This window comes from Hypanus sabinus, chromosome 5 (assembly GCF_030144855.1).
Source record: "Hypanus sabinus isolate sHypSab1 chromosome 5, sHypSab1.hap1, whole genome shotgun sequence".
NCBI lineage: Eukaryota > Metazoa > Chordata > Chondrichthyes > Myliobatiformes > Dasyatidae > Hypanus > Hypanus sabinus.
In genome coordinates this window covers 62,158,131-62,180,468 of record NC_082710.1, presented here as the reverse complement: position 1 = coordinate 62,180,468, position 22,338 = coordinate 62,158,131, and the positions used below count along the sequence as shown (strand labels likewise).

The window sequence follows — 22,338 nt, the reverse complement described above, 5'->3', positions numbered from 1 at the left end:
TATCCCTCAAGTATGCTGTGATCAAATAAAATTTACTGATTGCGTTGAGTGATGGAAACATGGTTATCAGCCTACATATGAGACTAACCAGCCAGACGCAAGACCAAGAGCCTGTATTTTGAGTTCCAGGGATGCATTGTGTAAGGTCAGACAGTTCCATGGAGTGGACAAGAAGTTAGAGATCTTAATAAGCTTATTAACAAGTGGACAAGGATTAATTATGTTTTAAGTAGTTGCAGTTTCAAGTTATAAAATTTGTGACCGTGTACAGTAGATTAATTTGTGGCTTTCTGCAACATGAAGGTGGGAAAGATGCAGTGAATTGCCACAAGTTATTCATGAGTCATTTTTTTAAAATCTTGGCAGCTAACAGTTTTCCAAATGAAAATGTGCAATTGAAATTCCTGCTTTAGAAAGCTGTAGCTTTAGTCCATTTTCTTTAGCCCTTTTAATCTAGTCAAAAAAAAGTTATAGACCTATGCAAAGATTTGGTGTTATTGGGTGACAGTGCTGTAGTTCTTTTACTACTTGAGGGTTTGTTAGTTATCCAGAACCTCTGGCAAGAAGGTAAAAGGATGAGTTGAAGATGAAAACTTCCACATAACTGATCTCAGGATACTTGAAATAATTTAACTATTAGTTATAAATTCTGTTAGCAATAATATAGTTGGTGCTTGTAGTATTTGGTGTTTCCTGTTGAGCTGAATAGTATTAATAGTAATTACTTGCTTTTTCTTTAAGGATGAACGGTTTGATGACTCAAGGTTCAATTTTCCTCCTGGTGTTCAAGATTATCATTATAGTGGCAGTCCAACTGAAAGAATTGGTCTACCTGCAATGGCTACAAATGGCCTAAATCAAAGCAGCACTAGTCTAGGCAGCAGCACTAGCAGTGATACTGGTAAACATCCTCTGACAGGTTAGTTAAAATTACTAATACACTGGATTTGCATTTTTAAAATATGCAATTTAAACAATTTCTAAGGAAACAACGTATATTATGTATTGTAAAACAAATATTTTTGTATTTATGAATTGCACGTGCTTGAAATTTATAGATTTCTGAATAAGCTCTCCCTGCTAACAAAATTCCAAACCCCCAAAGAATTTCTGTACTTGTGAGCCACTTGGGTGTCTTGTCCTAATATGCTTAACCTAACCTTCATACTATCAACCTTACGGTCTGCATTCAATTCCATTATCACTAACCTCCTGAGCCAGAACCTTGCAGCTAATGACAATGTGCTTAAGATTTAAGCTCAGCCATATGGAAACCTGTCTATTCACTTCATGCTGCTTAATAATTATTTCTTTTTGGCAAAATTATGTAGCTCATTATTTATTACCCTGTTTTATACCCTCCTTGTTTAGGCTTCCATGGACAATGCATCAACTAGGCGAATTGCTCTAGGTATCTGGCAGTGTTCATAACTGATTTTCACTTTTGCTTAACACCTAATCCTAAACTTCAGAGTGGCAGTACATTGGTTTAATTAAGCCTCTCATGTTTAACTGAGATGCTGATTATTATAATTTATTTTTGTGTAATAGGTTAGGACTGCAATCTGTAAAGGGAAAACTTAAATAGAAGCAATATTTTATAGCATTGATTTTGTTAATCAAAATCTTATTGTTTGAGTTAATAATATCCCATGGTTTTGCATGATACTCAGCAATCCAATTATTAACTCGTCCTGTGTTACTGTATTAAAATATTTTCTTTCCTTATAATGCTTTTGATAAATCTATTATTGAAACTGTCCAGATGAAGGGAACTTTGTTTGCTAAAATCTGAGGAAAGCTTACCAGAAATTATTCTATTTATAGAACAGTGCCATAATGGGGTTCACTAGGCAAGCGCCACCTCGCGAGGAGACTAATGACTCTGTGTAGCCACATGAAAAATAATTAGGAGGGGATAAATTATTAAAACTAAAGTTGTACCAAGTTGCAAGTCAATGTCAATTTGAAATATGAAGTTTATGTTATTTAATCTCTTAATGCTGTCTGCTTAACTAGGTGCTGCATATTCATCTAAAGTAGGAAAAGATAACGAGCTTGAGAAATCAGATCTTGGATCCTCCCAGTGTGTCAGTACATCAAGCATCTTCCAGAATTGTGCTTTGGAGGTATGAAATGATCACTCTTGTGTAATGTATGAAGATAATTCTTCAAACTATAAATTAAAATTAATCTCAACTTTTGATTTCTGAGATGCATTTTTGATACAGTATTAGAAATCTGTAGCTGCATTTGCTAGATGGGGCCATTTAAAAATGTCATTTTCAGCTTTGTAGTGTTTCCTCGCAGTCATGTTGAAGCATTATCCTGGATGTTATGTTCAATTTTTTGGTGACCTTGTGAATACTGATTCTGGTAGGATTATCACCACCATATCATTCAGGCACTGTACTAAAGGCATACTAAACTTGACTGAAGGTGTTCTGTCTTGGAGATGATCAGTTATGTGTAATTGGCCTAGACCAGGATATTTGATGTCTAATAATTATTCTGACAAAATTTGTGAAACTAAAAGAGACATCAATTTACAAACCGAGAGTTCTGATTTGTAGATTCAAACCTTAGTGTGCAGGTCATAAATATTTTGTATGACTAAAACTAAAAATAAATTTTAATTAAAGCTAATTTAAAACAGTAACAGAAACAATGTTAAGCACTTTGCCTCTTTTCTCAGGACTGTTGACTGAATTCAAATGAATATTTGGTGTGAGTGAGGGGCAGAATCATGGGGGACGTTGTTGAAAATGTGAGAAAATAAAGGATGGAGCTATTGAAGGATTAGTGTTGGTCAGCTTGGGCTGAATGACCTTTTTCTTTGTTGTAGTGCTCTATAATTACTGCTTACATTTTGGCCCTTTTTGGCATAGAGCTGAGGATTGAATGCAAAGTGCATTTGGACTCTTTTCTGCATGTCACTGCTCTGCTGTTGGGCTCATTGGAGAGTCTGGAAGTGAATTGACCAACACACAGAAATGCTGGAGGAACTCAGCAGGCCAGGCAGCATCTATAGAAAGAGTACAGTTCACATTTCGGGTTGAGACCCTACGACAGGAGCATCTGTTGCTTGGATTTTCAGCATCTGCACTATTTCTTTTGTTTGTGAGTGAATTGGCCAGTAAGGTTTGCCACTATCTGACATCCTGTGCAGTGCATAGTTCCACCTTTCACATATGTGCAGAAGACCAAAATGAACGATCACAAACAGCTGTGAGCATTAGCGGCGAGCCAGTCAATTCAAAGAGAGTGTGAACTTTGCACAGGTCGGTGAGAAGAGCTTAAAAAAGGAGCATTTTAAGGAGCTTGGCACATTAGCAGCGGGCCAGTCAATTCGCAGATAGAGAGTGAGTTTTGCACAGGTTGTGGAGAAAAGATTTAAAAAGGAGAGTTTGGTGGGGCTTGGTGCACTCATGGCAGACCAATTGATTCAAAGAGAGCTTTGCACAGGTTGGGGAGAAGAGCTTAAAAAGGAGCATTTGGCAGGACTCGGCACATCAGCGACGGACGAATCAATTTGTGAATCATTAGCAGGAGCAAATAAAAGTAAAGCAGGATCAAAGCAGAGCGGCATTGCGTGAGGGGACCAGTTTAGGAGTGGGAACTTGAGGCATTGGCGAAGAGGCACAGATAAGTAGCAAGTAAGGCTTTTATAGTGGTTTAATTAAAAAGTCACTAAGTTGCAGCTAATTAAATAAAAGGATGATATAGGATGGATCAGGTGATGTGCTGTGGGAGCTGGTGGACTCCATTGTGGCTCCTGGTGACCTCATCTGCATAAGTGTTGACTGATCGAAGTTGATGACCTAGAATCTGAGCTTCAAGCACTGCAGCACATCAGGGAGGGGGAGAGTTACCTGGATTCTCTGTTTCAGGAGGTAGTCACACCCATTAGATTAGCTGCCTCAAATTCGGTCTATGGTCAGGGACAAGAGGGTGTGACTGTGAGTGAAGTGGGTAGTGGCATCCAAGAGGCAGGGCTGGAGGGAGCCTCAGCCCTTGAGCTTGTCCAACAGGTCTGAGATTCTTGCTCCCTGTGTGGGTGACAGTGGGGGCTAAGTATAAGGATAAGTAACCCAACTGTGGCACCATAGTTCAGGGAGCCATTCAAGAGTGGGGGAATAAGAGAAGTGTAGTGGTAATTGGGGATAGTATAGTCAAGGGAATAGGCAGAGTTCTCTGTCGCAAGGATAGAGTGTCCCGAAGGCTGTGTTGCCTGCCTGATGCCCGGTTTCGAGACATTTTACCTGACCTGCAGAGGAATTTGCAGTGAGAGGGGAAAGATCCAGTTGTTATGGTCCATGTGGGTACCAGTGACATAGGTAGAATGAGGAAAGGGGTTCTGCTGAAGGAATTTGAGCAGCTAGGAACTAAATTAAAAAGCAGAACCAAAAGGTAGTAATCTCCGGATTATTACCTCAGCCACGTGCAAATTGGTATAGGGTCAAGAAGATTAGAAAGTTAAATGAGTGACTTAAGGATTGGTGTGGTAGAAGTGGGTTTGAATTCATTGGAAATTGGCACCAGTATTGGGGAAGGAAGGAGCTGTTTCAATGGGATAAGCTCCACCTGAACTGTGATGGGACCTGGATCCTAACGAATCGCATAACTGTGGATTGGGCTTTATTGAGGGGGGAGGAGTTTTCAACAGATTGGAGAAGTATGGATAAAGTAAAAAAGAAGTGTGGGGGGGAAACAAAAGATAAAAAAGAGATAAGTGAGAAGTGAAGAAAAGTCGAGTGTAAAAGACTACAAGATTTTAAAAGCACAATGACTGTAAGGGCACTTTATTTGAATGCACATAGTATTCGAAACAAGGTCAGTGAACCTGTGGCTCAAATCAGTACAAAGAGGTATGATTTGGTGGCCATTACAGAGACGTGGTTGCAGGGTGGAGAGGATTGAGTATTAAATATCCAAGGATATCAGGTAATACAGAAGGATCGGCAGGAAGGTAAAGGAAGTGGGGTAGTGCTCTTAATTAAAGATGAGATCAGGGTAATAGTGAGAGATGATATAAGGATCTAAGGAGCAGAATGTTGAATCCATCTGGGTAGAGATTAGGAATAGTAAAGGGAAAAAACACTGGTGGGAATTGTCATTACAGTGGCACAGGCAATAAATCGAAATATCTGAGGCATGTAAGAAAGTAACAGCAGTTATAATGGGGGGCTTTAACTTGAGTGAAATCAAGTTGGTCGAGGCAGTCTTGAAGAGGACTTCATAGAATGTACCTGTAATGGCTTTCTTGAACAGCATGTTACTGTACATACAAGGGAACGCGCTGTCTTAGATCTGGTCCTGTGCAATGAGACAAGTAAAATTAGTGATGTTGTCGTTGGGGATCCTCTTGCAAAGAGTGATCACAGTATGATCAAATTTCTCATACAAATTGAGGGTGCAGTAGTTCAATCGGTAACCAGAGCATTATGCTTAAACAGTGGAGACTACGATGAGATGAGGAAATGGATCCATCAGGCAGACACAGCATGGATTCAGCAAAAGCAGATCCTCTTTGACAAACTCACTGGGGTTCATTGAGGATATAACGAGCACGGTGGATAGAGGGGAACAAATGGACATTATTTACTTGGATTTCCAGCAGGCGTTTGAAATGGTGCCGCATGGAAGACTTATCCATAAGATAAGGATGCATAGAGTTGGGGATGATGTATTAGCATGGATAGAGGAATGGTTAACCAAAAGAAAGCAGAGAGTTGAGATACATGGGTGTTTGGCAGTCTGTGGTGAGTGGTGTGCCGCAGGCGTTGGTGCTGGGCCCACAGCTGTTCACAATATACATTATCGATCTGGAAGAAGGGACCAAATGGAGTGTATCTAAATTTGCTGATGATACTAAATTCATTGGAAAAGCAAATTGTGCAGAAGATACGGAGAGTCTGCGGAAAGATACAGATAAGTAAGTAGGCAAGGGTCTGGCAGATGGAGTACAATGTTGGTAAATGCGAGGTCATCCACTTGGGAATGCTGGTGCATGAATCACAAAAGGTTGGTTTGCAGGTGCAGCAGGCTATCAAGGCAGATAGAATGTTGGCCTTCATTGCTAGAGGGAGGTTGTGCTGTCAGTGTACAGGGTGCTGGCTGCACCTGGAATAATCTGTGCAGTTCTGGTCTCCTTACTTGAGGAAGGATATACTGGCTGTGCAGAGGAAGTTCACCAAGTTGATTCCAGAGATGAGGGGATTAGACTGAGGAGAGTGAGTCACCTGGGGACTGTATTCACTGGAATTCAGAAGAATGAAGGGAGATCTTATAGAAATATATAAAATTATGAAAGGGACAGATAAGATAGAGGCAGGTTGTTTCTACTGTAGGTAAGAATAGAACCAGAGGAACTCAGCAGGTCAGGCAGCATCTATTGGAAAAAAGTACAGTCGATGTTTTGGGCCTTTGGCAGGACTGGGGAAAAGAAGCTGAGGAGTAGATTTGAAAGGTGGGGGGAGGGGAGAGAGAACCACCAGGTGAAACTTGGAGTGGGAGCGATGGTGTTGTTTCTCGGACCTAAATGTGGCCTTATCCCGACAGTGGATGAGGCCATGGATGGACATATTGGAATGGGAAATGGAACTAAAATGGGTGGCCACTGGGAGATCCTGCTTGTTCTGGCAGACGGAACATAGATGCTCAGCAAAGCGGTCTGCCAATCTACATTGGGTCTCATCAATATACAAGAGTTCACACTGTGAGCACCGAACAGTATATGACCCCAACAGACTCACAGGTGAAGCATTGCCTCACCTGGAAGGACTGTTTTGGGCCCTGAATAGTAGTGAGGGTTTTACAAAACTATTCATTTCTGAATCTGAATGACTGAAATCATTCATGAAAGACCAATTTTCTGCATTAAAATTACCTGGAGGGGTGATTGGTGGCTCAAGTCCTGGCAGAGATTAGTTAATAATCAGTACAACTCTGAGCTGACACAGACACTGCAGCAAGATAGTAAAATCAGGAGGAAAAAAATCATGCGAAGAGTATATGATGCCATTTTGGATGCAGGGTGCAAGATAATTTTGGAGATGAGATCATGAGTGTGACTGCTGTCCTGTTGCACTCATCTCAATAATAAGCAAATGCTTTGAGAGGTTGGTCAAAGACCTGTAGAGAAGAAACCATCACCCTGACACGGTGGTGTCAAGAAAACAACCTCTCCCTCGATGTCGTAAAAACAGTGGAGCCAGTTGTGGACTACAGGAGGAATGGAGACGGGCTAACCCCTATTGACATTGATGGATCCAGGGTTAAGAAGGTGAATAACTTGTAAAATCCTCAGAATACATATCACCAAGAATACCAGCTGTATGGTGAAAAAAGTACAACAGCACCTCTTTCACCTCAGACGATTGAAGAAGTTTGGCATGAGTCCCCAAATCCTAAGGACTACAGGATCCTACAGAGTTAAGTTCTACAGAGTTACAATTGAGGGCATCACTGCCTGGTATGGGAACTGTACTTCCCTCAATTGCAGGGCTCTACAGAGAAGGTGTGGACAGCCCATTGCATCTGTAGATGTGACCTTCCCACTACTCAGGACATTTACAGAGACAGGTGTGTGAAAATGACCCAGAGGATCATTGGGACCTGAGTCACCCCAATCACAAACTGTTCCAGCCGCTACCATCTCGGAAATGGTACTGCAGCATTAAAGGCAGGACCAACAGGCTCTGGGACAGCTTCTTCCACCAGGCCATCAAACTGATGAATTCATGCTGATAAATTGTTTTTCTATGCTATATTGATTGTCCTGTAGTGCATACTATTTATTACAAATTACACTGAATTGTGCATTGCACATTTAGACAGAGATGTAACATATAGATTTTTACTTCTCATGTATGTGAAGGATGTAAGAAATAAAGTCAATTCAATAAAGAAAAATGTAATAATAAATCTTTAGTGTTTTACTGTTGTCCTATTTAAAACTGTTCTTCAGGTTATTTTCTTAAACCAGCCATTTGTATTAGCCCTGGCAAGACTGATTTATAATCTCTACACTGAATGTGTAATGTCATGCCTAATTCCAAATAGTCATTGAGTTAACAGATTAATTTGTGTTGCAAAATCTTGGAAGTACTTAAGCCAGACAGCAACTAATAATAAGATCAAAGCAGAAATTTAGGAGGCAATAAGTCAAAAATATGGACTAAAAAACACCATTTAAAACACAACGACTTAACAAGAAGGACAGAAATCCAACAAGACCATAAGAGCCACTGTAGTGTAGCATTTAATGTGACACCATTACTGCTTGGGACGTCATCGTTCAGAGAGTTCAATTCCAGTGAGAATCTTCAAGGAGTGTGTACCTCCTCCCCATGACTGCGTGGGTTTCCTCCAGGTGCTCCAGTTCGCTCCCCCAATCCAAAGATATACCAGTTTGTAGGTTAATTGTCTTGTGATTAGGCTCATGTTAAATAGTTAGGTTGCTGGATGGCATGCCTTGTTGGGTTGGAAGGGCCTGTTCTGCACAGTATCTCTAAATAAATGAATAGAAGCAGGATTTGGCCACTTGGCCTTTTAAGCCTCTCCCACCATTCACAGTTTGCCTGCACCTTGCCTTATTTATCTCTTCGGTCTCAGTTCTTCAATTCTCTGGTCTTTCAGAAATGTTTCTGCCTCCTCTTCTAAACCCCCATCAGTCTAGATTCTATAATACTCTGGGATAGAGGATCTTTGTCAAAAATATGGTCAATTATCATTGTCCTCCTGCTCCATAATGGCATACAACCAATGGTTTTTGTGCACCCTTCATTGATTAGGTCTCGGTACAGGTGGGGTTTGTGCAAAGCTGCACTATCAAAGTAACAATCTCTCTGGGTCGGTAACCTGGCTTTTTCACAGACTGTGTGTTCAATTTCTCTACAGTCTAATTTCAAGGCCAATTATTGACGTTTGAAGACTGATTCTTGTTAGTACTACTATAGTGGCCTAATTATAGTTGCTTCTTTGCTAACCTGCCCTTCTTAGATAAAGGCACCATGATTGCTGTCAGTATATCATCTGGTACCTCATCTGTGGTCAATGAAGATTTAAAAATGTGTCTGTAAGAACCCAGCAATTTCCTCTCTTGGCTTCTTGTGAGATGTCAGGCCCTAGGGATTTACCTACCTTACATCCTTCTAAGCTGTCCTACACCTCTGGAAATTATATGATTTTTATATCCTCCTCCTCGAATTTGACAAAGTGAGAAAATGAAAGTGGTGCAGGTCAACTAATATGTGCTACCACAGAACACCAGCCCTATCAATGGACATCTGTGTTGGGATCATGGTCAATGTTAATCACTTTCTTGGTAGCTGTTACTCAGTGAGAAGAGATACTAGTGATAAAATCAACGTCCTCGTTGGCCTGGAGGTTGCCCTCAGCTGTCTGAAGAAATGTATGTGAATGCCAAGATCTCAAGTCCCAACACTGAGCTTGTGGTCCAGAGAAGCACATACACTGGACCTCCTTGCCCTTCTGTTTGAATTGCAGACATAAACAACTTACATTAGGTACTTCAAAGCACTGGTGAAGTATGATCAGTAAAATCTTCCATATTTATTGGATAAACTGTGGACTACAGAAAGTTGTAATATGTCAACTCTATCATGGGTACTAGCTTTCGTGCTTCAGGAAGGCGGAGTCTATCATTAAGGACCCCTACTACCCAGGACATGCCCTCATCTCATTGTTACCATCAGAAAGGAGGTACAGAAGCCAGAAGAGAGACACTCAGCAATTCAAGAATGACTTCTTCTCCATTGCCATCTGATTTCTAAATGGACATTGAACCCATGAACACTACCAATACTTCCTTTTAATTTTTGTTTTTGTACTAATTTTAAATTAACTATTTAATATACATGTATTTAGTGTAATTCAGCTATTTTCTATATCATGTATTGCATTGTACAGCTGCCACAAAGTTAACAAATTTTACAACATGTGCCGATGATATTAAACCTGATTCTGATTCTAAGTCAATGTTGTCATCTTTCCAGCCGTGGTCTACAGCATTGAGATTCTGATTACATTCAAGTAGCTTATCACAAGCCTGACATGAGATTCTCAAAATGTACAATCCTATTTTGGGTGCCGTCATGGTACATAGCTTCCAGAAAGGCAGAGCAAAAGCTTCAAGGGCATTTTCAAAGCTGCCTTGAGGAGAAAAAAATAGAGATTTATGGAAATTTCTGGGCTTAAGAACTCGTGATCTGACAGAAGCATCTGTAAAGATGTTTGGAATCTCTCCAGTAGCATGTAGAAGCCAAATGCAGATGGTGAAAAGAGTCTATGATGAGCGAAACAACTCACCCACTCCTTTCATCAAGGTCACCACCCTCACGTAGCAACTAGTGGATCCCATAGAAGACTTGAACAGCCTTGGACACTATAGAACTGAAGTGGAAACAGTTCACCTTTGACCATAAAGTTCTCCGGAGAAAGAAATAATTAATGCTTGAAGTTGTCTATTTATTTCAGAAAACTTGGAGAACTTGGGTGGGAGGAGGGCTTGTGGGAAACAGTTTTGGGTATGTGGAAGTGAGGGGGAAGTGATGGCTTTGAAAGCAGGAAAGATTAATTGAAAAAAGCAGCAATGGTGAAAAGCAAAAATGAAGAAGGAAGTACAACACAAACTAACATGCTGGAGGAACTCAGCAGGTCAGGCAGCATTTAGGGAGTGAAATGAACTGAAGTTTTCAGCTTGTGACCCTTCATTCCAGTTCTGAGTTCCTCCAGCATTTTGTGTCTTTGCAAGAAACTCAGCAATTGTTGAAAGTATGCACGAGTGGGAGAAATAATCATTCTTTGAAATTAGGAAAACTGAAATATAATTTATTGTGCAACCTGATCAGCTGAATATTTCAAAAATTTTCTGCCTTCATTTTGGATTTCAAGCATGCATTCAAATTTGATTTTACCATTTGTTCTTAATGTGTTTCAAGTGTTTGTATTATTAACTATTTGTGTTGTTGAGCTCTCAGGCTGTCATGTTTAATAGTATGTTGCCTCTTTCTGAGAATTCAGTGATGCAATCAACTCCCAACTTGCAAATGTGTACAAAATGACTATTTGCTACAACAGAATTTTTTTTGTTGTTTTATAGTTTTTGCTTGCTTCACTGAAGGGTAGGGAATTCATTTGGAGATCAAGAGGAGTTCATAAACATGAACCACATTTAAATATTTTAGATTGAGTTTCTGGAAAGGAGCCTGTTTTACAAATAAGTTGTTCACATTGAGCAAGAAAAAGCTCTTGTGCACATGTGCTCTTCTATTGGGTAATGATGGCCATAGGTTTATATAGCAAGTATGTTTTCAGCTTGTCAAAACAAAGCAGTTTGCTTTTTGATTTCTAGAAGAAAGTAACTCATTTTTCACCATACCTAGCAGCTTTTATCCATCATGAGTTGTTTTTACAGTAGCTCCTGCCATATGAATTTCTACATAATTACAGGTCTTTAGGAATGTAACCTCCTTCACTAACTAGGGAGGGCTTCTAGAATTTCTAGCAATAAGTAATTTAAAATTGAGTAAGTTCAGGAAAGTGACATATATTAAGTCTCGGTGAAACTCCAGCAATATAAAATTATTTGTTACCGTCAGTGAAACTCCTTCCATTTTAACCAGTTGTGGTAGTGTGCTGTGAATTTGATGTTTGAAAGCATTAGCTGTAATTTTAATCTGCATGTATTTGCTGACAGATTTGTAGATATTTTCATCGTGGTCATTCAACATAACTCCTTAATTGGTTTTCTGTTCTCAACCAGATCTAAATTCCTAATTCTTTGTAACAAAAATAGTTGAAATATAGGTTTTAAAAGTAGTACTTGATTAACCTATCATTGTGCAATTTTTTTCTTTCCAAAGGTGTTGATGTCCAGCTGTTCTCAGTGTCATGTCTGTGAAGCTTTGGTTTATGATGAAGAGATTATGTCCGGTTGGAGTGCAGATGACTCCAACCTTAACACCACTTGTCCATTTTGTAAAAATGCTTTCTTGCCAGTGCTAAATATTGAGTTTAAGGACTTGCGAGATACTGGAAGGTACATCACTGTTAATTTTTTTATTTGTATGTAGTTTTGAAGGTTCTTAATTTTTTCCAAGCCTCCACTTGATGCAGGAGGCAAGAATATCTGCAGCAGAAATTAACAGTATGCTGGCGACTTGAATGTTCAGAAGAAAATGACTATTCTATTGCTTTGAGTTCTGATAAAAACATTGTACTTTTTCAATTGCAGTGGTGTGCATATTAGTTTCAACTGTTTGTGGCAATGAGATGTGGCAAATCCAAATTGCTATTTATCTTAGTAAAGTTTTTTTTGTCTGTTTGCACTTTCATAAATTATGCAAATTAAAGATAATGATATTTGTTTTTGTCAGCTTTTATTTGAAATCCAGTGTGTCTGGTGACAGTTTGCACAACCAGCATGTAACCACTGCAGCAGAACCTGTTGTGCAAAACACCGACTCTGCCTCTGATACCTCAGATCTTATTAACATGGAAGAATCACCACTGCCTCCTGTGGAACAGAAGGAATCTAATTCTGAACATAAAAGGTAGTTACAGTAATGCAAATGACATCTTTTGCCTTGTTTAATTGTAATGTTCTAGGACATTTATTCCAAATCACTTGCTAGTTTAACGCATGTGTTTTTATTCCTAACATATCCCTTGAAATTACTACATGAGAGTAACCCAGAGAGAATATTTTGTTCACAATATTCCCAGTAATCGCCCAGGAAAAGATTGAGATTACAAACCTGTTTCTTTTCACTCTGATGTTTGGATTTTTGGGTTTCAAATATGCCTCTTTCATTATGGTCAATTGCCAGTTTTACAGTCTCTGGGGCATTTTTTTTCTCTGCAACAGTAAAATACAGCTAAATGCATTTAATCTGAAAGTTTTGATATGCAGATAAATTATATGGCAGTTGGAATAAGGTGTGAATGCCTGGTTCTGCATGTATTTGTTTTCGGTTAGGGTTTGGCTCAATGCTTTCAGAGCAGATGATGGGAACATTTAGTTTTCAAAATGGGTGAAGAGGGGGAATTGATGGATTTTGGGAGAGTGATAAAGTGGAATTGTCATTTTGATGAAACTGTTTTAGTTTTAATGAACCAAATTACTTCCTTTTATGCTCTGTTATTATCCTATATGAGGATTTACTTTTTTTTTACCCCTTTTGGATCAGTGCTTTACCTAAGGGTCCTCACGAACTGGTAAATAATGGAAGTAATGAACCCCATCAACGGACAGCATCTTTGATCCGAAGTTACAGTGTGGGTGGTCCACTACAAAACTTGGGTGTGTCTCAGCGGCCTGCCCATGGTATTTCAACAACCAGCCTGCCAAGCAGTCTGCATGAAAGTGTGGTAAGCATATAAATGAATTGATGCAATAGAATTATTTCTTTTGAAAATAAAACAAACTTTTCAATAGGACGACTTCAGATTGGTGCACTCAAGCCATTGAATTGTTGAAATAAAATTAATGTAATTTGTTATTTTTTTAATAATTTTAAAACATGGGAAGCATTCAGTTCAAGTATTTTCAATTGAAGTCTTTATTTAAAATGGCATTTGCTGGTGCTACATAACAAATTATTTACTGCCTGTCAATCTCAAGATTGTTTAATTTATACATTCTTTGAGAATAAATGTTATCAAAGGAAGCCAAACATTCCTCGAGTAAACGGATTTAATTCTGTCATTCAAAGAACGAAAGCGAGGTTCAGATTATGGGCATCTTCTAAAATAGGGTCACAAACCAACTTTTTTTTGTTTTAACTTGTGTGGCACTCTGGAATTACTGATTTTATTTTCTGACCTGTAAGATGGAACCAAATTTCTTTTTCTGCAACAAGTCTGTATTGGCTTCCTATAATTAATCTATTTTCCTCTGACAAACAATTAGTCCTGCCCTGAATTGAAGCTTATAATAGCTTTCCATCATCAAGGTGAAGGTGGCTGGCCTGTAGTTGCTGGGTTAGAGTACGGGATTTTCAGAGCACAGTTCTCAGATAATGGAAGGCAATTGTAGAATGGACAAAATATAGAATACGCAAGACCAAAATTAGAGGAAGGTAGATTTTTTGGAGCTTTGTGGGGCTTTGCAAAATTATACAAGGTGGTTTGAAGTTTGTTGTATGAAAGTAGTGTGGAAAAGGGCTTGATGTGAATTTGGGTTTGAGTTGGCATAGTCTCAATTTTAATTGTTTCACAAGGTACCGTGATTGGCTAGGTCAAATACAGATTAACTGAGATTCAGTTTTCTAGATCTACGTCAACTTGAAACCTTATCATATTCTATATAATTTCTCATCTCTGTCCAGAAAGATGGTACCTTTTTAGAAGATTCATTATTTTTTTTACTTAGTAAGCCGAACTATACCCTTGTTCTCTGGAGAGTGATATTTTGTAAGAAAGTATGGGTTGTATTCACCACGCCTTTCTTTGCACTTGTATTCTAGGATCCTGCGGGTCTGCAGAGTAGACCTAATCCAAAGCCTGTGTCTGTTCCATATCTAAGTCCATTAGTACTGCGTAAGGAGTTGGAGTCTCTGTTGGATAATGAGGGAGATCAAGTGATACACAGTTCCAAATTTATCAACCAGCATCCAATTATTTTCTGGAACCTTGTCTGGTATTTCAGACGGCTAGACTTGCCAAGCTACCTGCCTGGACTCATTCTGACTTCTGAGCATTGTAATAAAGGAATGCAGGTAAGTCAAAGACTGCTGATTATGTGGTTAGATTACATGTATAGGTAACGCGAGTGAATCTGCAGATGCTGGAAATAAATAAATGACTCCTGACGAAGGGTTTCGGCCCGAAACGTCGTCACTACCTCCTCCCATAGATGCTGTCTGGCCTGCTGAGTTCTGCCAGCATTTTGTGTTTTTACATGTGTGTGCTTAACAAAACACAGTTTGTTGGCATACAGCAGATTGTGTTCAAACCAGCATTTACAGTCTCTTGGAGTTGAAGCCGGAGTTACTCGCATGCTTCCAATGTAATTTTGCTTTTGCAAGTTATATAAAAGTAGCAATTTGAATCCTGGTACAATAAAGGATAATGTGCTACAGAAAGTTTTAATGTGTTTAGCATCACTGCCACCAGTACCACTAGTGTTGCTATCCTGATGATTATTTTTGACTACCTCCATTTAATTAACTTGACCAATTTGGGAGTACTTCAGTATCAGAAAAATAACCTGTAACTGTAGCTTCTGTGTACTAATTATACATTTCTTATGATTGTGAAACAATAGAATAGTAATATTTCTGCCATGCTTTAAAATTACACACTAAAATCTTCCCATGAGTTAATTACCTTGCTACTCTACTATACCAACACCTGTATTGTCTGAACAATAGTGGTCAGAGAGCGGAGTTTGTGTGGGTGCTGAAAACAATGTTTTGCAAAAATATGCAAAATGGTATTTGTTTGTAAATAATTTATTTTAAAATAGTTTTTAATACCTTACAGATGATATATTTTGCTGTAAGTGTATGTAATCTATTATATAATTTCAATTTTAGTGAACGTTCTGTACAAATAAGTAGAGTAGATATGTATTTTCTCTGGCAAACAGTTTTTCATTTGGTAGAATATTATCATGCTTTTCCCCTTCCAGATGTCTTTGTCAGATCTTTCACAGGACAGCAAATTGGTATATATACAGCTTCTCTGGGATAATATTAATCTTCATCAAGAGCCTGGTGACCCATTGTATATATGTTGGAGAAACAGGAGTAAGTGACAAATTGTTTAATGATACTCACTCACTTCCCCCCCCCCCCCACCCCTTTGATCCCTTCCACCTCTTCTCATTAATTACCACCATCTCCCCACCATCCCCAACCTCAATTATTACTTAACATTTTGGTGCTAATGGGCAAAAAATTCTCAGATTAAATGAGAAGTATTACTGTACAAAACTAAATGTAAATGTGCAAGTTCAAGTGGATGGAGATAACTCTACATTTAGAAAACTGTCATTTTTAATGCAGAAAAGTCATGTGCAACATGACAAACGCAAGTATGGACCTTTTTAATGGTTTCATGTAAATTGGGAAATGTGTGTAATAGGTTATTTATTGTATTCATTTCAATGCAGCTTCATTTACTTTCAAATTCCAGTCTGTTCTGGTATTTTTGGGAGGGCACAGAATTATTATTACAGTTCAAAGTAAAATTATTATTGAAGTAAATATATGTCACAGTATACAACCCTGAGGTTCATTTTCTTGCAGACATACTCAATAAAATCCATAAGAGAATAATAACCATTATAGAATAAATGAAAGATCACACCAACTTGGGTGTTCGGCCAATGTACAAAAGACAACATACTGTGCAAATACAAAAAGAGCCCTTGAAAGTGAGTCCATAGGTTGTGGGAACATTTTCAAGGATGGGGGTGAGTGAAGTTTTCACCTCTGGTTCAAGAGCCTGACGGTTGAGAGATAGTAACTGTTCTGGAACCTGGCAGTGTGAGCCCCGAGGCTTCTGTACCACCTTCCTGATGGCAACAGCGAAAAGAGCATGTCCTGGGTAGTGGGGGTCCCTGGTGATGGATGCTGCTATCGTGTGACAGTGTTTTGTGCAGATATGTTCAATAGTGGACCACTGGACTGGGTCATAATCACTACTGTTTGTGGGAATTTCCATTCAGGGGTTCAGTGTTTTGATACCAGGCAGTAATGCAGCCAGTCAGTACTCTCTCCAATACACCTCAATAGTAGTTTGTCAAAATGTTAGATGTCTTGTCAAATCTTCACAAACTCCTCAGGAAGTAGAGACACTGCCTTGCTTTGTTTGTAAGTGCACCTAAGTGCTTAAGTACTTTGATAATTATTTTGAACTTTGAGGCCCAGGTCTTTGGTTATTATCTTATTTTCTAAATCCATTTGTTGTATGGTTAATTTTGTGTGCACCATGAATAAAATACATTTAATGGTGTCATCAAAATTAATATTTCTCTATTTTAATCTCTCAAATTAATCTTGTGTATCCACAGATAAAAATTTGATTGGTGGATTAACTCCTGATAGTCAGGTGGAGAAGAGTCCCCTGCACATTATTGTGAGAAGTATTCAGACTAATGATGTGTTTGGACCCATGTGTCTACTCCTGAAGGACATCAGCAAACATCCTGAAAACAAACGACAAAGGTTAGATAGTCATGATTATTGCTTGCAAAATAGAAAATTTGGGAGCTGTTATCTATGCCTAAATCTGTATTTTGTTATATAATCTCCAAGAACGGGTAACTGTTGGTCCAATCTGTGTATCTTGTTTTTTTGCATATTACCTGGGAATAACATGAAAGCAGGCATTACCTCAAGTTAAGAACAGTTCATTTTGATGACCTTGAGATGTGAACCCAAGTGTATACAGTATAAGCAAGTGGTAGAAAACTCATTGGGGTTGTTTCCTTTATTTACAGGAGTATGTATAGGGAAATTCTTTTTCTTTCCTTGGTTGCCCTCGGGAGAGAGAATATTGATATTGGTAAGTAGGACTGAATTCCTAATTGTCCAAAAGCTTTGCAATCAATCTTGAAACTTTCTGAATTAAATCCAGAATGTGTGTTAATGTTTTTTCCTAGCAAAATCTTCAGAATGTCTACAAAGCACTTGGTTCTAAGTGTAACCCAAAGCATGATTTAGTAAAGCAAAAGTAAATTTAACTTATCTGCATCTCTTGCAGATGAAAACCTAATGTAACATGGCACCTGACAAGTGGTGAGCCTGTCAGTGTTTAAGTAGTTCACTTTATTGTCCAGTACAAGGAATTGCCTGGCATCCTTAACTAATCCAAGTTGAGCATCTTTTAGCAATTTGCAATACTCAAAGCTAGGGTCATCTTAACCAGTTTGCAAGATACTTATTCATTCATTTTGTATTGCTTTCAAAACACTTATCATAAATTATAGCACCGTAAAGTCACAGTAATACAGCATTAAAAGAAGCCCTATAAGCTATCATGCTGACAATGGGGACCCCAGTCCCATTTTATACAAAGTTCAAAATACATTTATTATCAAAGTATGTATACTATATGCAACCTTGAGATTCGTCTTCTTGCGGGCAGCCACAAAACAAAGAAACAATAAAACCCATACACAGCGTCCCAAAAGTGAGTCCACAGCCACGGAGTTGGTGCAGTATTGTAGCTGGTCTAGGAATTCGATGGCTGCAGGCCACAGCCGCAGAGTTGGTTCAGAGTAGTGAGCTGAGCCATCAGCCTTGATGGATCGATGTTTAATCTGCCTCGGAGCTTAAACTGGCCGAACATCTGTTTGTTATTCATTCTTGGGCCTGGGCCCTGCTGCTTCGATTCAGCACTAGGACCACTCCAGCAAAGACCAAGTTCTGGCCCGGGCTCCACAGCATTTTATTCCTCCTATGTTCTTATCAAATCTTTTCAGATCCTACCACTCACCGAAAAAGTTAGGGGTAAATTACTATAACCACTTAATTGGTCAATCTGCACCTCTTCAAGCTATGGGAAAAAGCCAACACAGCTCCAGAGGTAAGAACTGAACATAGGTCCCTCAAACTCAAGACAACAGCATTACCAGCTATATATAGCTTTGTGCCACGCAAATAATGTCATACACTTAAAATATTGTTCAAAGCATAAAATTCCATGTGAAACCTTATGGGAAAGTAATTCTAAGCATTTTTCTTATAATGCAAGGAACTAGCCTTTTATAAGTATGGAATAGTAATGAAAGTCGCTAAGCTATTTAAAGTGAATTAATTCTGATTAATTTGTTTGTGCTCTTTTGAAGTTAGCAACAAAAGTATAGGGAGTATTTTTTAAATAGATTTTAAGTTGCTTCACACAAACTACACAATAGGTTAGTTTGTAGATTTGAAAAAGATGGGAGTGAATGCATGGACACAAAATTGGTTTTAAAAAAAAAACATGTCTGAACGTCTTCGAAACAGCTTTTCAAACCAGATGATGCTGAACAAGGGTGAGCTCCAAAAGTTGTTTTATTCTTTTTAATAAACATCATTATACTGCTATTATACAAAACTTAATGTCAACAGGTGCAATTGGTTCAAATACTCCAATGTAAACAGTGAGAAGAATGACATTGACTTCAGGAGGAATCCTCAAAAAATGGGCATATGTGGCAAATGATCTAATCAGAGGCAGTGGAAAGTAAATATGTTCATGCTTCCCATTTTAAAATTGTACCATGTCTTTGAATGTGGTAGAACAAGTCTACGTTTTTAAAAGTGGGATTATTTTCCTTGTAGGGAAATTGAAATACTAATATAAGGGGTTTTGCAGAAGAGCTGATTCTGCCTCAGAGGTGTTATTTATTAGGACATTAGCACAAAGCAGATTTACTTGAATGGCCTTCTATTCAGTGGAGTGAATGATAAAAGTATTATTTATCTCCTTGAAGTAGCAAATATTATGGGGTGATGGATAGAGATGTTCACTCTCATGTTTCCATAGCAAAAAGGTTGTAATCAATAGAAATGGATTCAAGGTTATTAACAAATTCACATAAAGAAACTGTTTTTTAAATGGTGTACAGTGATCTGGAATGATCTTCCTGAAAGTGTTGGAAGTAGATTCTAAAGTGGATCAAATATTTAAATAGGGATACCCTAAGAAAAGAACAAAGGAATAAAATTGGACAATTCTATTAATGACGTAACACCGGCACAATCGGTTGATTGACCACCTCCCTGGTCTAGTCTTGCCCTTTGTTGACTTCCGGCCATTTTAACAACTTCAGGAACAAAAACACAAGATTATGATGTTTAATTCTGCACCCTAATCTAACTTGAAATTTGTGAAAACAGATGCTTTCGATAGAGAATACAGATCAGCATATGAGCGCCTGACAGAAGAACAGTTGAATGTAGCACAAGCCATCGATTTGCCACCCTGCAACAGGATTGAGTGGTGTCGCAAGTGCTTTGAGCCTCCCTTCATTTAACAAAAAGTGCAGCATCTCTGCAGAATTGAACCACTATGATGTCCAGAGTGTGACTGTAAACATTTCAAACTGTACGTGTGCCTGGGTGGTTAGAATTAATATGGTGTACATGAAAATATGGATGGACAATTGCTATGGCATTTTGAATGATGGAAGTGTCCAGTTCTGTTCTATGCTTCTATGGAAAGGAGATTCATTGGAGTGTAACTGCTGAACACTAAATGTCTTAAGGCAGTTCTGCCATTTTTTTTTACCAATGGTCCTGTAGTGTAGTGTTTTGTACAAATTTCACAAAGGATGGTTCTGACCATATTGTATTTTTTTAGCATCAGCAACTGGATTTTGTTTTGGATGATTTCCTTATGATGTAAATGTGTTGAGATTCTACAATTCTAAATGATTTATTATATACTGTATATATAATAAAAATGCCCCACCAAGCCATAAAACATCACCCAATTGGACTGCAGAGAAGAAAGACAATTGGAGAGGATTGCACATTCATAATTAACAATCCATTTGACTTCTTTCTGTGCAAAGACCAGCTCCTGCTTTATGTTTTGGTGGTTATATTGAATATCTACCCTGATATCTGACAGTCCTGTTCCTCTGTGCTCCACATATAAAGGGATCGATAATTTTATGGTGGTATTTTTGATATTTTCTAGTTCGGAGCCTTCGTTCTCTTCTCTGCCCAGATAACAGTCATTCTATGTAAAATATGACATATTGCTGACACTTTTTCTTCAGGATTTATATTGAGAAATTATAAACGCACTGGGTGAATCATGGTAGTACAAATGAATTGAAGGACAAAATTTTGATTCTGGTACTTAAATATGCAGTAATCTATAAGATTCTTCACCATACTGAATTGTAAAATGAGCAATTTTTATATTTTAATATCTCTAGTAAGCCAGATTTCATCTATCATTCAAATCTTGTACAACTGCACAGTTGTTTAATCTTACTGCAGTTAGTACAGTTCTCTAAATGTGGTAATTTAAATAAAAATTACTTAATTAAAAAATCTTGTATGAAATTGTTATTTTTGTCAAAAGGGCTTGCATAGAATATACTAAAGACAATTGATTTATTGCTTTTCATTCCTTTAGTCATTCCATCTACCAGCTTCTCAGCAAGTCTCTCTCTCAGGTACATATACTGTGTCTTTTGAGGTCACCCACCCAGGCTGTGTTTTTTTAATGTCTTTCCAGTGATTGAGTGTTTCACATTCAACATTTCTGAAGAACTTCATTTCTGTTGTCCTAGTCTAGTAGAAATACTTCTGGAACTAATATGTCAATGGTTTATTAATTTTGAATTGCCCTTACATCAAACAGTAGATGCATTTCTAGAAAATCTTTAAGCCTTTTGGCTCAAGAAAAGTTTTACAGCATAAATTTTAAGGTTTGGAATTTCTTTCCTAAGTATTTTTATGGTGTACCTTAGAACTCATTCATCTGACCAGCCTTCTAATTTCTTACGGGCTGTGGAACAGCTTCCCCGCCTCATCCATCTTTTAGCACTTGGTCATAGTACTGCAAGTCTCAGTTATTCAGGTGTATATCTAAATGCTCTGCCAATCTTTTTTCTGGTTCCTACCCCACTCTTAAGTAAAAAGATCTTTCCTCATGCTATGCCCTTTGGTTTTCAATCTTTCTTCTATGTTCTAGAGTTCTGCAGCATTGAAACAGGCTGTTCATCCCATAGAATCCACATAGACCATCAAGAGCCCATTTACTGTAATCCCATTTTGTTCAAGTTGATTTTATTGTCATCTGCACAAGTACTTTGAGGTATAGGTACAGTGAAAAGCATCATAGCCATGTAGATTCAGATAACACACGTTATACAAGGCAGTCAAGAAGACCCTACACAGTGCAAACAGAAACAAGTCAATAGTAGTGCTCTCCCACAAATGTTCATTCCTTTCTCTGTGGCAGCGAGGCAGTGAACTGATCCGGCTGCTATGTGTTTTTGCCTTGTTGGTGTGGTGTGGACCAAGGCTTGGGCTTACTCCGGCTGCTCTGGGAGTGGATCTGGGGACTCATTCTGATTTGGAATGCTGTTGGCTTGCTTCTACTGTGTGCACGATATGTTTTCTTTCTCTCTTTCTCTGCAGTGATTTTTTTTATTGGGTTATTCACGTTTCTTGCTTTGTGGCTGCCTGTAAGCAAATTTCAAAGTAACTTATACATTCTTTGATAATAAATGTGCTTTGAATCTTGAATCTTCATGCAATTTGGGTTCTCCTGTTCATGGTCAACTGGTCAACCATGCATTCATTTATTATACCATCTGCCAACATCTTTATTGTGCTTCCACAATTATGCCTTGTT

The 22,338-nt window shown here is 38.4% G+C and overlaps 1 protein-coding gene across 3 annotated transcripts in view; it reads left to right on the top strand.

Annotated features, from left to right (window-relative positions):
* The window catches only part of dennd4c (DENN/MADD domain containing 4C), a 174,785-nt gene extending 153,759 nt beyond the window's left edge, over positions 1–21,026 (top strand). For all 3 annotated transcript variants that reach the window (XM_059970022.1, XM_059970020.1, XM_059970021.1), the window contains 10 exons: positions 742–919; positions 2,020–2,129; positions 11,889–12,064; positions 12,402–12,578; positions 13,215–13,395; positions 14,493–14,744; positions 15,659–15,776; positions 17,045–17,198; positions 17,474–17,538; positions 19,860–21,026. In XM_059970022.1, the coding sequence (XP_059826005.1) occupies positions 742–919; positions 2,020–2,129; positions 11,889–12,064; positions 12,402–12,578; positions 13,215–13,395; positions 14,493–14,744; positions 15,659–15,776; positions 17,045–17,198; positions 17,474–17,538; positions 19,860–19,996 (1,548 nt within the window). In that variant the 3' untranslated portion in view covers positions 19,997–21,026. The remainder of the gene's footprint in view (positions 1–741; positions 920–2,019; positions 2,130–11,888; positions 12,065–12,401; positions 12,579–13,214; positions 13,396–14,492; positions 14,745–15,658; positions 15,777–17,044; positions 17,199–17,473; positions 17,539–19,859) is intronic.
* The last annotated feature ends 1,312 nt before the right edge of the window (positions 21,027–22,338 follow it).